The following is a 15,884-nucleotide window of genomic DNA, read 5'->3' as shown; positions in this document are numbered from 1 at the left end:
CACACACACACATGGGCTAGACTAATGTTTGTGGTTGGGTTCCTGTTTTCTGGACAGTCGGATCCGGTTCAGCGCTGACGGTACAGGTAAGACAGTTGCAGGCATGTGACTTTATCAAGTTTTCTACGTGGTAAACGCAGGTGAAGTAGAAAGACTGGTGTGTCTCACAAGAAGGGGGGAAAAGGGGGGTAGGGGGAAAAAAGGGGTGGGGGGGGGCGGGATGTGTTGGGTGGTGGCAGTAACGTGGACGCCAGATCAGAGCACGGGGGATGGACTCGTGGAGGAGGCAGTCATTGCTCACAGGCCTCATTACCGTGCTGGCCGTTACAACCGACAGTACAGCCCTTTGTTGTGCCACAGGCTGCCTCCACGGCCCCCAGGCCACAACCGTTACCTTCATCCCACCTCCCTTCCCACCCCGATCACCCCTTTCCCTCCACATCACATTTGTGCTGGAAGGAAAAAAAAAAAGAAAGAAATTAGCGGGGGGAGAGTAAGAAGCCGTGCAGTGCAGAGAAGCAGGGAGGGTGTGTGGGAGTGAAGACAGTGCGAGATGTGACTGGATCTGCTCCTCCTGTCAGACTCCTCGTAGTAAGTCGCAACGCTTCCGCATAGAACAGGACCAAGAGGGTGGTCTGACGATGTATGCTTGTCTTGGACTTGGCTCACAGAAGCCAGGGGCTGGTGGTTATGTTACATTTCTTATATTGTCCGACACAGCTGGCTGCGTTTAGGTAACCTTTTCTCTGTGGAGAGCAGGATGGAAATGCTTGTGATAACATGCTTCGGTAACCTTTGGAACACTTTTGTTAGTTTTTCTGTGGAGAGCAGGATGTAGATAGTGGCGATAGTATGCTTAGATAACCCTTTAACAGCTTTTGTCAGAACTGGAAGTAAGTAATTCGCGAAGAAAGCACTGTTAGACTGGGAATAGGATTTTCTGTTAGGAAAAATTAATAGAATGGGCATGTGGTGTGCTTCTTCATTAAAACAAGAAGAACAAAAAACAAACTGTGATAGTGATGATGTTGCGATGTGTGAGAGAGAGAGAGAGAGAGAGGGAGGGAGGGAGCGAGAGAGAGAGGAGAGAGAGAGAGAGAGAACCACCACCACCTTCCTGTCAGCTGGCTGTCTCCCATCCACAAAATACCCAGACCTTCGGCATCACTTATGCCAGAGATATATCTACTGATCCTTTTTCTCCTAAAACTCGCCATCCCCAACCAATCTCTTGATCCCCCACCGCTCTCCCCCTCCTCTTCACCTGACGCCAGAAACGACAGGAAAAAAAAAAGGTGCACATGTGACGTATCCCTCCACGTCAACAAGGCGTGACGTGGCGGCCACGTTGCAGCAACAATGGCTGCAGGGAAAGGGGCAGCGTCCCTCAGGTGCAGCCGCCGTGACACAGGTAACAGTTGGCTTCACACACACACACACACACACACACATCGCCTACTGCTGCTCTTTGCGTCAGCTTCTCCCATTTAAATGACATACTGGAGGTGGCACGCCGGTTCAGATCGAAACAGAAAAATGGGAATGTCCAGGATCTTCTGTTCTCCCCTCGTTCTCCTCCACCCTTTCTTCCAACCCACACACGCCCCCCCCCCCCCCCCCACCACACACACACACACACACACACACACACACACACTTCACTCTAACCCGGTCAACGATGAATTGGCTAAGGGTCATGTGTGTGTGTTCATGTGGAGACATAATAATTATGTATCGGGGATAGAGTTACAATGCGAGTGTCGATTTTAATGTCGGCTACATCAGGGGCAGTGTTGCGAACAACACAGCGAGAGGTGTCTGAGGTCATCGTGAGGTGTGATGTTCTGGGCTGTACTTGGTGAGCTGTGTTGATGTTGACTTCACTTGGTGATTGACCACATCTGGAGGCATACAGAATGCTTTATTGTCTCCAGCGACAACAAAAACAGTAATTGGTCCCCGCCCCCTCCCTCTGTCCTCCCTCTATCCAACATGTACCTTGTACTGCTGTGATGTTTGCACCACACACACACACACACACACCACCACACACACACACACACACACACACACCTTCGCCATCGTCTTTGTTGGGCACAGGATGATAAATGATCGCACTGGTAGGAAGTAAAATAAACAGCGGACAGGACCACAAAGGCAGCACAGTTTTTTTGTACAAATTTAACGGCGGTGGTTTAGGGGGTATCACCACACGCGCCTTTTTTTGTGTTTCAACAGAACGTTTGAACAGAGCTGTGTTAGCGAGTATTCCCACCCCACCGTCTTTTTGTGCATCAACAACATGTGCGCAACAACAGAATTGTGACTCTCTCCATTAACAAGGTATACAACTTTAGGTCAGTGCTGCTTATGCTACCTGTTCAGCCAGTACACATGTAAATAAAAGGTACACTGCGTGGGGGAGAGGGGCGGGGTAGACACTTTCTCCAAAAAGGAAGCCCGGGGCTTGTCTTTGTATAGATCAGTTGACATGTGCACACAGCAGCAGTGACAAAAGAAAAGCGCAACATCTGTACAGTACTGGTTTTGTGGTAGTATCCCTCCCTGGCCCTCCCTCCCTACCTCACGTCACCTACCTCACGTCACCTTTTGTGTACGAACTGAACATGTATACGTTGCCGTGTTAGGAATTATCCCCACCATGCTTCATTTTTTGCATGATGTATCATCTGAAAGCGTGATAGAAGAAATGAAGAGTGAGGTTTCACTTCACGGTGCAGAATGGTGGTGGTTTTGTAACCGTATCAATTCCACCCAGAGTACTCTCTGTCTTTCTCTCCCTCTCACAACAGTGTCTTACACCACCCCCACCTCTCGTCACCGCTTGCCCTAAAATAGTAATAATAAAATTAAAATAAAAAGGAGATGGAGGCCCACCATAGTACTTCAGTGGCATATGAACCTAACAGATTGATGTCACTGACGTCACTGAACTAGAATTGGCCAAGCGTGCCGAGTGTAAATTTGTCTCGAACATGGCCAATCGCGTGCGTGATCGTGCATGCGTGAAACACACAAGATGTTTACATGTTTGTGATCAGAAAAAGGAAACGGAGGGGGTGTGTCGTGGGGGAGGAGGCATGGTCCGAGATCAGTAGTGAAATGAACTAGGGACATGGTTTCCGTGGGGGAGGAGGCATGGTCCGAGATCAGTAGTGAAATGAACTAGGGACATGGTTTCCGTGGGGGAGGAGGCATGGTTCGAGATTCAGTAGTGAAATGAACTAGGGACCTGGTTTCCGTGGGGGAGGAGGCATGGTCCGAGATTCAGTAGTGAAATGAACTAGGGACATGGTTTCCATGGGGGAGGAGGCATGGTCCGAGATTCAGTAGTGAAATGAACTAGGGACCTGGTTTCCGTGGGGGAGGAGGCATGGTCCGAGATCAGTAGTGAAATGAACTAGGGACATGGTTTCCGTGGGGGAGGAGGCATGGTCCGAGATCAGTAGTGAAATGAACTAGGGACCTGGTTTCCGTGGGGGAGGAGGCATGGTCCGAGATCAGTAGTGAAATGAACTAGGGACATGGTTTCCGTGGGGGAGGAGGCATGGTCCGAGATTCAGTAGTGAAATGAACTAGGGACATGGTTTCCGTGGGGGAGGAGGCATGGTCCGAGATCAGTAGTGAAATGAACTGGGGACATGGTTTCCGTGGGGGAGGAGGCATGGTCCGAGATCAGTAGTGAAGTGAGCAAGGGACCTGGTTTTCGTGGCGGTCAGGGCATTGGGGCGGTCACGTCCTGAATGGATAGGAGAGCACCACCCACCCCACCCCCTGCCGCCTCTCTGCTCTTCTTCCACTTCCTCTATACTTTCTCCACCCCCACCCCTCTCTCTTTCTCTCCCTCCTCTCATTCTCTCTTTCTCTCTGGCTTGCTCTTCTTCTTACACCCCCACCAACAACAAGAACGACAAACGAACATAAGCACTTTGGAAACAAAAAAGACTGTTAGACCTTGGCACCAATCTCTCTCTCTCTCTCTCTCTCTCTCTCTCTCTCCTCTCTCCTCCCTCTCTCTCTCTGCCACACATGAAGACTGATGGGGTGGAGGAGGAGAGAATAGCCAATCAACATAGAGGTCAAGTGTGTGTGTTGGAAGGGGGGGAGGAGCGAGGGAGGGGGGATATGGGCGAGGGAGGGTGGTGCACAAAAGGAAGACCTAGAGAGTGGAGGAGGAGAGAACACCCAACACAGAGGTTAAGTGTGTGTTTGGTTGGGGGTGGGGTGGAGGGGAGATGGGAGAAGAAGGGTGGATGTGCAGAGGATGGATTATTGATGGTCTGCGCTGTGTGGAACGGTCCAGCTGATGGGCAGCTCTTTTAATGGACTGTCACCTTATGGGCCAGGGAGTTTCCGTTGGGGCTGAGATTGTCACTTGAGGAGTCAGACCATCTCCCTGTGAGCTGAGATTGGTGTCGCTATAGGGTCAGCTTTGGAGTGAAAGCGTATCCATTTGGGCTCCGAGATCGATGTCAAAGAATGGGTCAGTAGTTATGGAGTGACAGTGCATCCATATGGGCTGAGAATGAGATTGTTGTAACTGTTTGAGGTGAGGTATTTCCTTATGAGCTTACACTGCTGTGTTATAATCAAAATTGGGCAAAGGACAGCTAGATTAGCTTGAACAGTGGGAAGATATTTTTTCCCTTCATAAGTCAGTTTGGATGTTTATTTTCAAGACCTTTCCTTCACAATTCTGATTTTTATCGTTTTCAAATGAGACATACAGTCTCAGTCCCAGTTTTCAGTCTTTTATTGTGTCACCCCCCCCCCTCCCCCCCACCTGCCCCCCAACCTACTCTCTCTGTCAGTTCACATAGTCTGTCAACAGATTAATCATATTCACAGACATGCAAGGCTTAATCATTTGTGTAAACATATTCACCCACATGTTATCTTGTATAGATTGCACACCCCTGGACTTTACAGAATTGCACATGACATGCGGAAAATGAAAGCAAAAGATAGACCATTGTACAGGTGAGTGAAGCACTGACATGACTCACATGCTGAGTGCTGAACACGGATACAGGTGGTGATCTGTCCTGTCCCTGAAGGGCAACAAAACAAATGTGGGGACACGTACCAGTGATAGCACAAGGTCCCAGTGATATCGTAACTGGTGGCACGGATACTGTTTGGTAAAAACACACAACCAGAAGAACAGTTTATCAGCTACATATACACCTGCATCCAAATTTTATCAGTGTTCTTGAGAAAATTGCCTTTCTGTCAAAAGCAGACGTAAATGGTATCAGATGGTTGCATTTGAGACAAGTGTGTACATCTCTGTTACAAAGATGCAAAGGCATAACTAAAACTATATAATGCCTTGCACCCGTTGCTATGAATAGGACTAGGACCATGACTGTCTTAATGGTCATGAACACAGGTTTACGCAAAGAGGAAGAGGTGTCTTTTTGCTGGCTGCTCTGTGTAGTGTTCATGGTCCAAATCCAGGGGCCAGCAGTTGTTTCATTGAGATAAGGTCCCAGATACTGAGCTGTTCAGTGTAGCGATATAGTCTGTAGCCTGTCGAGCACTGTAGTCCTAAGCCCGTGATGTAACGACAGATTAAGAAGTTGAAAAGTGAGCGTGGAGTCACTGAGGGGAGCGGATGATAAGCCGGTGGCTGTGCTGACCTGAGGGGTTGAAGGGTTGGTCTGGGCATGTCAGGAAGTTGTCACAGCATGGTGAGGGCAGTGGCTGCCCCTGTTCTGTGTGGACAGCACGTGTGTGGGCATTGTGGAGAACTGACCACTGGGTCAGAAGTGGGTTCATGGACCTGTGTGGTCGTTCTGAAGGCTTGTGTTCTGCTGTGTCTGAACTAGATTCACCTCAGTGGTGGAGTCTTTCATTGTGTTTGAACTGGATTTTCCATATTGATAGAATCTCTCATTGTGTCTGCACTGGATTAATCTCTCATTGTGTCTGCACAGGATTAATCTCTCATTGTGTCTGTGTCTGCACTGGATTAATCTCTCATTGTGTCTGCACAGGATTAACAATAACGATGATTTCATTTGATGGAATCTGATTTAAAACCTTCAAAGTTTAGCCGTTATTTTGCGTGTGCAGGATTTTGATTGAGAAACCTTTTAGTATTCTTGTGTAGATTTTTCTTTTAGACAAAAAGAAGTGTTTTGTTCATCACTTACAAAAGTTAAACCCAAGGATCCGTTCTGTTTTACAAAAGAAACACACACTGAAACAACAGTGCATGCACATGTGCATGCTGACGCGCACGCATGCACACTCACACACACACACACACACACACACAGTCACACAGTTACATGGGTGCATGTACACATACACGTGCCTCCTGTACACAATGTTAATAGAACAACACAACTTCCATTGTTGAAGTAAAAGCTCATAAGCTCTGAGCTGTCTTGATTGGCTGATGGCAGGATCAGTCATACTGTACCTCAACAGACTGACAGAAAGCTGAGTGTTTACACGTGGATGGAGGCCAGTGCTCAGCCCCCACCCAACATGTCAGTGTGTTGGGGGTGTGGATGTCTTGACAGACTGACACTGTATGAGAAGGGTGACACATCATCAATGGTCAATGTCAGACAGAACACAGCTGTGTGTGACAGCTGCCATGCACCCCCAGACATGGCCATTGATCCCCGTCCTCAGCCCTGACTTGACTGTGACTTATCCCCACAGGCAGCCCCTGTGGGCGGTGTTCCCATGGCAACTGTATGCAGATGTCTGTATGGAGCTGCAGTCTTTATTGTGCACAGAATGTGGACTTTCCACGATGTGAGTAATACCATGCAGATCTCCTGACGTTTTTGTTTGTGCTACTGAGGGGTTTGGTTGTTTTTTTTCTTTTTTTTTTTTAATTTTTTTATCTTCAGGCACATGATTACTGAGAACTGCTAATAATGGGATGTTCAGATTTGTTTGTGAGCACCACAGTGACTTTTGTCACAGCTGTACTTGGCAGAGAGTGTTCAGAGTTAACAGCTGTAAGGTAGTCTGACAAAGAGTATCAAAGTAACACACACACAGAGAAGTCATGGCTGATGCAATCATGGCAGTCATCACCATCATCATCATCATCATCATCAGGTCCTCTGATTGATTCTGTGTCTATGCCATGGCCGTGCCATTTGTTCTGAATGGTACATCCTCAGCAGGCCCAGCGAGCACTGTTTGGTCTTGTTGCCCAGTAGCAGATCGATGCACTTACCATTATGAAACGATGGGGGACTGGAGAGAGCACTTTGTACAGTCATCATTGCAACACCAGAACACGCAGTTTTCTGCTAATTTTGAAGAACAGCAGCATAGGTTAATTATTGGGAAACACACATGCAGGAACGCATGCACACACACACACACATATATATACGCACACATGTGTGCATGCACACACACACACACACACACACACACACACACACACACACACACACACACACACACACACCCCACAGGACAACACAACACAATGCACGCACGCACGCACGTATGCACGCACACACACACACACACACACATCAAACAGAAGCACACAGCACAATGCAACACAATGAAACAAAACGCAACATTGAAAGCCAGTGTAAGCCAGTTTGAGCTTTCCCATTCTTAATTGCTTGACTTAGTCTTCATAAATATGTCATCAATCAGCCGAACAACTGGATTTAGGACATTTCAGATGCTCAATGGCCGGGCACAAATAGTTACCAGCAAATGTAAAGGCTCCTGATTGCCGCAGACATCATCAACAGAATCAGTCTAAGATAAACTCCCCTCCCACCCCCCTCCCCTCTCCTCCCAACTACCGCAGATGCGCATGTACAAGTGGGCTTTTATGTGCATGACAGTCTTTACGTTGATGAATAGGGAGCCATACACTGTTTTATAAGGTAGAACCAGCATGATTGAACAGAATACTGGAATATGTTTCTACACAGAGCAGTATGATGACAGAATATAGGTACCTGTTCATGTGGGCAGTATATAATTATTGGAGAGAACAATATCAGAGCTCAACAGGCCTCTGTCACGTCAGCTTCATGTCATAAAACAACAAAGCTGCAAGATAATTGTTTCAGCCCACCCACCCACCTGTCCCATCCCCCCCCCAACACACACACACACCCAGCCTCCACCACCCCATTTCCCACACCCTTCCCCAACCCCCAACCCCAAAACTGGATGTGTACTTGCATGACAGGCTGACCTCGGATAGAACTTGGTGTCTTTGCTGCTTCATGTCATAAGACAACAAAGCTACAGGTTATTTGTTTCAGGCCCCACACACCTTCCCACCCTCAAGGTATATCTCCCTACCTGGCTTTAACCCTGCCATGAAAGGGGGCTGACCTCCTTTAGAACTCCATGACCTGCTTGCTGTGGGGGTGGGGGTGGCGCCAATGCCCGTCCACCCTCACCCCTACAACCACCACCCCACCCGCACTTGTCCCCCATCCCCAGTCAGGCCCATCAATGGCTGGCCACCTGCTAGGTACGCCCACTTAGAGGAAGGGGGGAAGTGTATAAGTGTGTGTGTGTGTGAAGGGGGGTGGGGTTGGGGGGGTTGGGCTGATAGTTACAATTCATTGAAATGTGAGGAATGTGGATGACCATTGTTATCAAAAGGTTTTTACCTTCTTTGCTCTCAGCTGTTATCCCCTCTTTCTCCCCCTCTCTCTCCATCCCCATCGCCTCTCTCTCCCTCCCTCCCTCCCTCCCTCCCTCTCTCTCTCTCTCTCTCTCTCTCTCTCTCTCTCTCTGCCTCCCTCCCTCCCCACTCTCTCTCTGTGTACCTATCTGCCTGTCTGTCTGTTGCTGTCTTTCCTTTGTGCTGTTCTTTCTTTACTTTGTACCTGAGGGCAGAGAGGATGAAAAGAGCATCATATTGATGTTACTGTGCTTATCTCCAGCTGTCGTTATTGATCACAGTAGTCCTGAGTTGTCCAGTCTGTGCGCTGAGCTGAATGTCTTCAGTCTCTCTCTCTTCCTCCCTGAAGGATCATTGAAGCAGAGGGAGTATGATGTAAACAGCACAGAACTGTAGAGACAGTAGGAAATACACAGGACCATAAAAACGGTATGATGTTATATGATACGGGATCGTAGAAACTGTGTGATGTTAAGGACACTGGACCTTAGAAACAGTGATGTGAACAACACAGGACCATAGAAACAGTGTGAGGTTATAACGGACACAGGACCATAGAATCAAAGTTATATTAAAAAATGCAGAATCATAGAGGAGTCAGTTTGGCATTAATACAGGATCGTCATGTGATTTAAACACAGGACAGTAGAGGCCGTGTGATGGTAAAAACACAGTCGAGGCAGTTTGCACTGACTTTAACAACACAGTATGGTGGAGGAGTCAGTATGTGAGGTGACACCAAGAACCAGACTACAAGACATGGATGCATTGTCATATTAACAGTAATAATAATGATGATAATAATGATAATAAGTTTATTAAAATAGTGCCGTATCAAATTATTTTACACTAAGCGCTTTATGATACAATAGTTTACCACAAAACAAACATTTTAAACACGACAAAAACGTCACAACAGCCATGGAAACGTGCAGTCAGCAAACATTACTTTGAACAATGACAAGACAGTGCAGCAAAAGTGCATAATAAGTTCCATGACTGCCATCATCCACCCAGCCACCATGTGACGCGGTCGGTGTGTGCTGTGTTGCAGGTACTGCAGCAGGACATAGAGTCCCACTCCCGCATCGTGTCGGCCGTGCTGAAGCTCAGCGAACGTGTGGAGCGCGAGGCATCATGCACCAACGCCTCCGACTGCCAGTCTCTGCAGCTGGTGGCCTTGACCTTGGAGCGGCGCTGGCACGGCATCTGGCTGCAGTCGTTGGAGTGGCAGTGCCGTCTGGAGGAGGCCATTAACCGCCGCAAGGTGAGTGAGAGTCATAGGGAGGGGCTGGCAGGGGGGGGAAGAGGGCTGAGGCAGATTGGTTGTGTGGTTGGACATTTTCAGCCAAGATCACCAGTCGGATGTTGTCATCCAGAAGGTGCTGTCCTTGGCCAAGTTCTTTTCACTGGATCTGTTGTGGGGTCATGTGGGAAGCATGAAGCAGCTGCCTTTGACTTGAAGTATTTCAGTTGTGTTGGTTGTCATCTGTTGGCCTCCATAGAGTCCTGAAGGATATGCTGTTGACTTTTGGTCTACACAGTCCTGTAGGATCTGTTGTTGGCCTTCATAGAGCGGAATCTGCTGTTCGCCTTTATAGAGTTCTGTAGGATCTGTTGTTGGCCTTCATAGAGCAGAATCTGCTGTTGGCTTTCATAGAGTCCTGTAGGATCTGTTGTTGGCCTTCATAGAGTCCTGTAGGATCTGATGCTGGCTTTCATAGAGTCCTGTAACTGTGTAAGACCTGTTGTTGGCCTTCATCGAGTTTCATAGGGTCTGTGGTCAGTCGATGGTCTTCATAGCAATGAGGCCAGTGGAGGGGGGTGGTGTGGCGTATCACTTCAGGTGAAGATGAAGGTTTATCTGCTCTGTGCTGCACTGTCATGGCTCTGTGAAATAAGTCAGGGACTGGGGGGGGGGGGGGGGGTAGGGTTAAGGAGACTTGGTCATTGCATCATGGACATCAGTCAACAACAATAACAATAAAGATCTGTACCACCAGTCAACATGAAGAGGTGGGTGTGGTAAAAAGAGGTTTTACAGCTGTGTGTGTTTCCGGTGTACAAAGTGTTGGTTTTTATGAAAGCCAAGGAGTGTGTGCAAACACCAGGGGTGGGTGGAGAACTGTGGGGTGACAAAGAGGTGAAGAGGACAGATCAGTGAGAGTGTGTGGGGACATTGGAGGGGAACATGGGGAATACATAGGCTGTTTTGGCTGTGGGAACCAACGTGCTCACACCCCTGGTGTACACTGTGTCAGTGTTGTGTTGGAAATGTTGGATTGTATTGTGCACTGTGAGCTGGTCTTTCTTTTGCCTGCTGCACCATGCTGTGCTGGGTCAGGGTGGTGGGTGTGTCTGTCGAACTGTGTGTGTGTGTGTGTGCGCATGCGCACGCGCACGAGCGTGTGTGTGTGTGAAGTCAGAAAGTTGGTTCTCCTGGTGCAAAGTGTCAGCAGTCAGACATTGAATAGATAGATTTTTACTCTATTCTATTCTATTGCTCTTTTGTCACAACAGATTTCTCTGTACGAAATTAGGGTTGCTTTCCCCAGGGAGAGCACATCGCTACAGTGGCAGCACCATTTATGCGCACTAAGTGCATGCAGCACACGAAACCTCAGCTTATCATCTTATCTGAATGACTAGTGTCCAGACCACCACTCAAGGTCTGGTAGAGAGGGAGAAAATACATGGCGAGTGTGTGAATGCACATTTTACACTTTGCTTGTACACATATCATTTGTAAATGAACACACATCACTTGTACACACATAACAAGCACAAACATTACTTGTGCATGTATACATGTTAACGAACATACATCATTTGTACACAGTTTACACTCATATGCATACCATTTGTGCACACATCACTTGTACATCACATGCAAACACAGCTTTTGTACACATCTTTTTTTTTTTTTTATGCCTGTTGCCTAGTCTTGAGTTTTGTCAGTCAACCATGCCACTCACATGCCTTTCATGTCCCTATTGAAGTGCATGAATGCACCTTGGCTTTACGGATGGCAAGGCTTTCTGTGGCTCCTTCAGCTCTGTAATTATAGTGGCGATAAATTCAGATCCTTTATATCATTTTGAAGGATGACAGCTGCTCCCCCTTCCTCTGTAAACTTCACATTCATTTTGATGTTAACTGTCAGGTTGTGTAATTAGATAGGGAAGAAAATGAATAACAAATTTTAGCTGCATACACACACACACACACACACACACACACACACACACACACACACACACACACACACACACACACACAGAGAGAGAGAGAGAGAGAGAGAGAGAGGCATTTTAAAAGTTGCACACATTCACTGAAGCCAACAAGTAAATTAGTGTATAATGAGTGGTTACACGAAATAATTAAAACTTTCAGTGATTTAAAAAAAAAAATTTTTTTATGGAATTACTGATTTCACTATCTTACTGGAACATATACACATCACTTGTACGTATGCATATATACATGTATACACATCACTTGTTCATACATCGCATGGACACAGATGTTCACACATCACATATGCACACATCACACGAACACACTCACATGGGCACACATAACTTGTAAATACATAACATACACTTCACACATTTCTTTGTGCATCACATACACATCACTTGTACATACATCACATGCTTGTACACACATCACTTGCAAACATGTTCACACATTGCTAGCACGCACATCACATGCATGCACATCATGTGTACAGCTTCTTGGCTTGTCTGTTATCATTAATAAGTCTTCTCTCCCGACCCCCCTACACCCACCCACCCCCACCCCCGACCCCATTCCCAGAAAAACCAATCAAAAAACTAAACCCAGCCCATTATTCTCAAGTTTCAGAGTACATCCTGTTTAAGATGTATGTCACTTGAAGATGGCCTGGTACATGCACTGTTTGATTAAAGGGATCATGTCAGATGATACATTAGCATACATTCACACACAACACACACACACACACACACACACACACACACACACACACACACAGAGTCTGTGTGTGTGTGGCGCTTGCTCTCGTTCTCTCTCTCTCTCTTTCACACACACACACACACACACACACACACACACACACTTGCGGATCAAAGTAAGGCGCCGTCTCATTTAGTCACGGTGTTGAGTTCAGCCAGGGGAGACGGAGGTGCTTCCACCACCACCTATCAATCAACCGTGCATGACTGATCAGTGGGTGTGGCCTGTGTGTGTGGCCCAATCACACCTTGGTGTGGAGAGCCCTCGGAGTCTCCCTCTATTTGCACCCCCCACCCCCAGGACCTGTGTTAATTTTGTGCTGTGCCCCCCACACCCCCTCCCGCTCCCCTCCCCCTCCTATCCCCCAGGTGATGAGGTGGTCAGGTGTGGCCAGTCTTCTGCTGTCAGGATAGGTGTGTGTGTGTATGAAGACAATTGCCAGCATCACATGGTTTGGTGACGAGAGCAGTGAAGGCGGGTGGCACATGGCGCAGTGCATCGCTGCACACCGCTGCAGCTCTGTGAAGGGGTGGGGAGAAGGGGGGTGGGTCTGGGAGCGTGGGGACGCTTCACACTGTGTGACGCTCCTTGCTATTAGCACACGCTGTGTGTGTGTGTGTGTGTGTCTGTCACAGGAACAAAAATAACCAATCAGGTGATTTGTAGACAGTTGTAGCCAGGTCGATTGAGATGATGATGTGTCCCCGCGGTTCATCCCTTCATGCTTCACTGACTGACAGCTCACTGTTGTGTTGTGCTCTGTGCTGTTGAGAAACTTGAGCAGTGAAGATTGGTAGCTCTTCAAAACACAGCTGGGCAGGCCCACCTGTAAGGTAAATCTCTTTTTAATTGAAATGTGTTCTTTAAAAGTGTGTGCACTTATTACACGTTTTTAATTGTTGTGTGTGTGGTTGGAATTTTTAAAGGAGCTGTGGATGTCAGCAGTACTGACAGCTTGATAAGCGTGTATTGCGGTGTGCCTTGTGTGGTGAATAATGCAACGTTCAGGGATTACAGTCGTCAGATGGCTCACCTGGCCTGGGGCATGGGGTGATGGAGTGGGGATGGGTCATACTGTTTGCACTTACTTCATCTCTTCATTCTCTCTCTCTCTCTCTCTCTCTCTCTCTCTCTCTCTCTCTCTCTCTCTCCCCCCCCCCCCTCTCTCTCCCTCCCTCTCTCTCTCTCTCTCTCTCTCTTCCTCATTCCCTCCCTGTCACTCTCTCACCCCCCCTCTCTCTCTCCCACTCTCTCTCCCTCCCTCTCTGTTTCTCTTTCTCTCTCAGAATCTCTCTCTTTACTGGGTCACATATATTTTTAGTCAAATGTTCCCAGAAAAATTCTTTGTTTGCACATGTTACGAGAGGGGATGTTGGCATATATCATGAAAATCACTGTGTTTTGTTCAGTGTATTGTGTTCTCTCTCTCTCTCTCTCTCTCTCTCTCTCTCTCTCTCTCTCTCTCTCTCTCTCTCTCTCTCTCTCTCTGGTCAGTGTGTAGAACCCGGTACATGTACAGATTTTCAAAATATATATAAAGAGATTCTGGGGGGGGAAAAAAAAGAAGATAATTTTCAAGCAGCTGTATGCAAAAGAATCCGGCATAGTTCACAAGGCACACAGAGGCCTGGGATCTAGCCAGCACATTGGGTCTGTGTGTACATCGGGTATCTGCCCTTCCTTCTCCCTTTTTTTTTTTTTTTTTTTTTCATTGTTGTTGTTTTTATAGAAAAGTGTATGTGAAACTTGTTGCGTCTTTTGTGTGCATATAAGTAGAACATATAAATAGTGCATCGATATGGTCCGTTACACTCACATGAACACGATAAAAGCTTTGAATAGACCTTAAATCACATAGCGTTCAGTTGATCAGACAACCGCTATTTATAGTTAGCTCATGTGTCAGCTTGCCCATTTGTTTGGTTGTGTTGTGGGGTGGTGGCTTTTTGTTTTTTTATTTACTTTTTTTTTTTTTATTAGACATTTTTATCTTGTTGTGTACTTTTTTTCTTCTTCTTTTTTTCTGTGTACTTAATCTGCATGCAGTGACACTTTTATCCAAGGAAATGGAAACCGAAAGTGAAACTGAAAATAGAATATCTATGTCATAAGCAGATAGAGGAAGTGAAAATTTTGGTGGGATTCTTGAGGGAGGGGATTCTTGTGGTGTAGTTTCACACTGAGAAAGTGAACGTTTTGGTAGGGGTTCTTGTAATATAGTTTCACAGTGAGGAAGTGGGCATTTTGGCAGGGGTTCTGTGAAAATAATATTGTTTCACACATGCTTCACAAACGCTAGGTCATGTTTGGTTGAGCTAAGTGGGGAGCTGGAGTGTTTGTGTGAAGTAACCTGTAGGGTGGACACCTGTGTTGTTTGGACAACAGGCAGCGCATGTACACCTTGAATAGAATACAAAATACTTTATTATCTCGGAAGAGAAATTACCGTTAGTTCGTCACTGTTGTTTGCTGACCTTGTACCAGTCTCCCTGCCAACAGTCTGTAAGTACAAAGGTGTGTCCTGTGAGAGTAGTATGTATGTGTGTGCACTAATTAGTACCTGTAGTTGTTAATGAGGAGGATCAGTTGTGTCTGCAGTGTTCGTGGGTTTGTCCACACCTCCACCTGATAGGCCTTTGACAGGTGAGTGGTGATCAGCTGTGTGTTCAACAAACATCACAGCCACCTGCGTTAATGAGACTGAAAGGGGTGAGGCTGTGTTATACAGCGCATCTTGACACTCATTGTTGTGTTGATGGTCACATAGCGCTTGTAAAAGAACCCATGGCAACAAAGGGATTGTCCATGGCAAAAAATCCACTTTGATAGTAAAATAAAATACCTTTGCAGACAGAGGAAGAGAAGAAAACATGGACAGCGCTGCTTCTTGGAGGCCTAAGCCGCTCATCGGGGATCAAAAGTCAGTACAGACTTTGGTGCACATACTTAGTCTTGTTGCCATGTGAAGGAGAACAGTGTGTGGCATTGGGATGTGAAATTTCAGGCACTGCCTGCCTGCCTGCATGAAGGGCTGTTACTGATTCAGTGGAGTTGTGCTTGATGTGAGTGGCAGCCTTTCCTTTATTGGCTGCAATGGACACAAGCTGCATCTGCAGTGAAACATTACAGGAGGAAGGTGGCAGAATGGTTAAGACACTCACCTGCCAAAATTGGACTCTGTGAGGGTGTGGGTTCGAATTCTGCTCTCACCCTTTCTCCC

The 15,884-nt window shown here is 47.0% G+C and overlaps 1 protein-coding gene across 2 annotated transcripts in view; it reads left to right on the top strand.

Annotated features, from left to right (window-relative positions):
- LOC143296731 (uncharacterized) overlaps positions 1 to 15,884 on the top strand; it is a 154,819-nt gene that overhangs the window by 111,829 nt on the left and 27,106 nt on the right. For both annotated transcript variants that reach the window (XR_013057160.1, XM_076608788.1), the window contains exon 8: positions 9,720 to 9,932. Coding sequence is in view for 1 of the 2 variants with exons in the window: in XM_076608788.1 (XP_076464903.1) it covers positions 9,720 to 9,932 (213 nt within the window). In the remaining variant the exon portion in view is untranslated. The remainder of the gene's footprint in view (positions 1 to 9,719; positions 9,933 to 15,884) is intronic.

The sequence above is a fragment of the Babylonia areolata genome, chromosome 21, assembly GCF_041734735.1.
Source record: "Babylonia areolata isolate BAREFJ2019XMU chromosome 21, ASM4173473v1, whole genome shotgun sequence".
NCBI classification, from domain to species: Eukaryota; Metazoa; Mollusca; class Gastropoda; order Neogastropoda; family Buccinidae; genus Babylonia; species Babylonia areolata.
The sequence above is the reverse complement of the archived record's forward strand: the minus strand, read 5'-3'. Positions and strand labels throughout refer to the sequence as shown.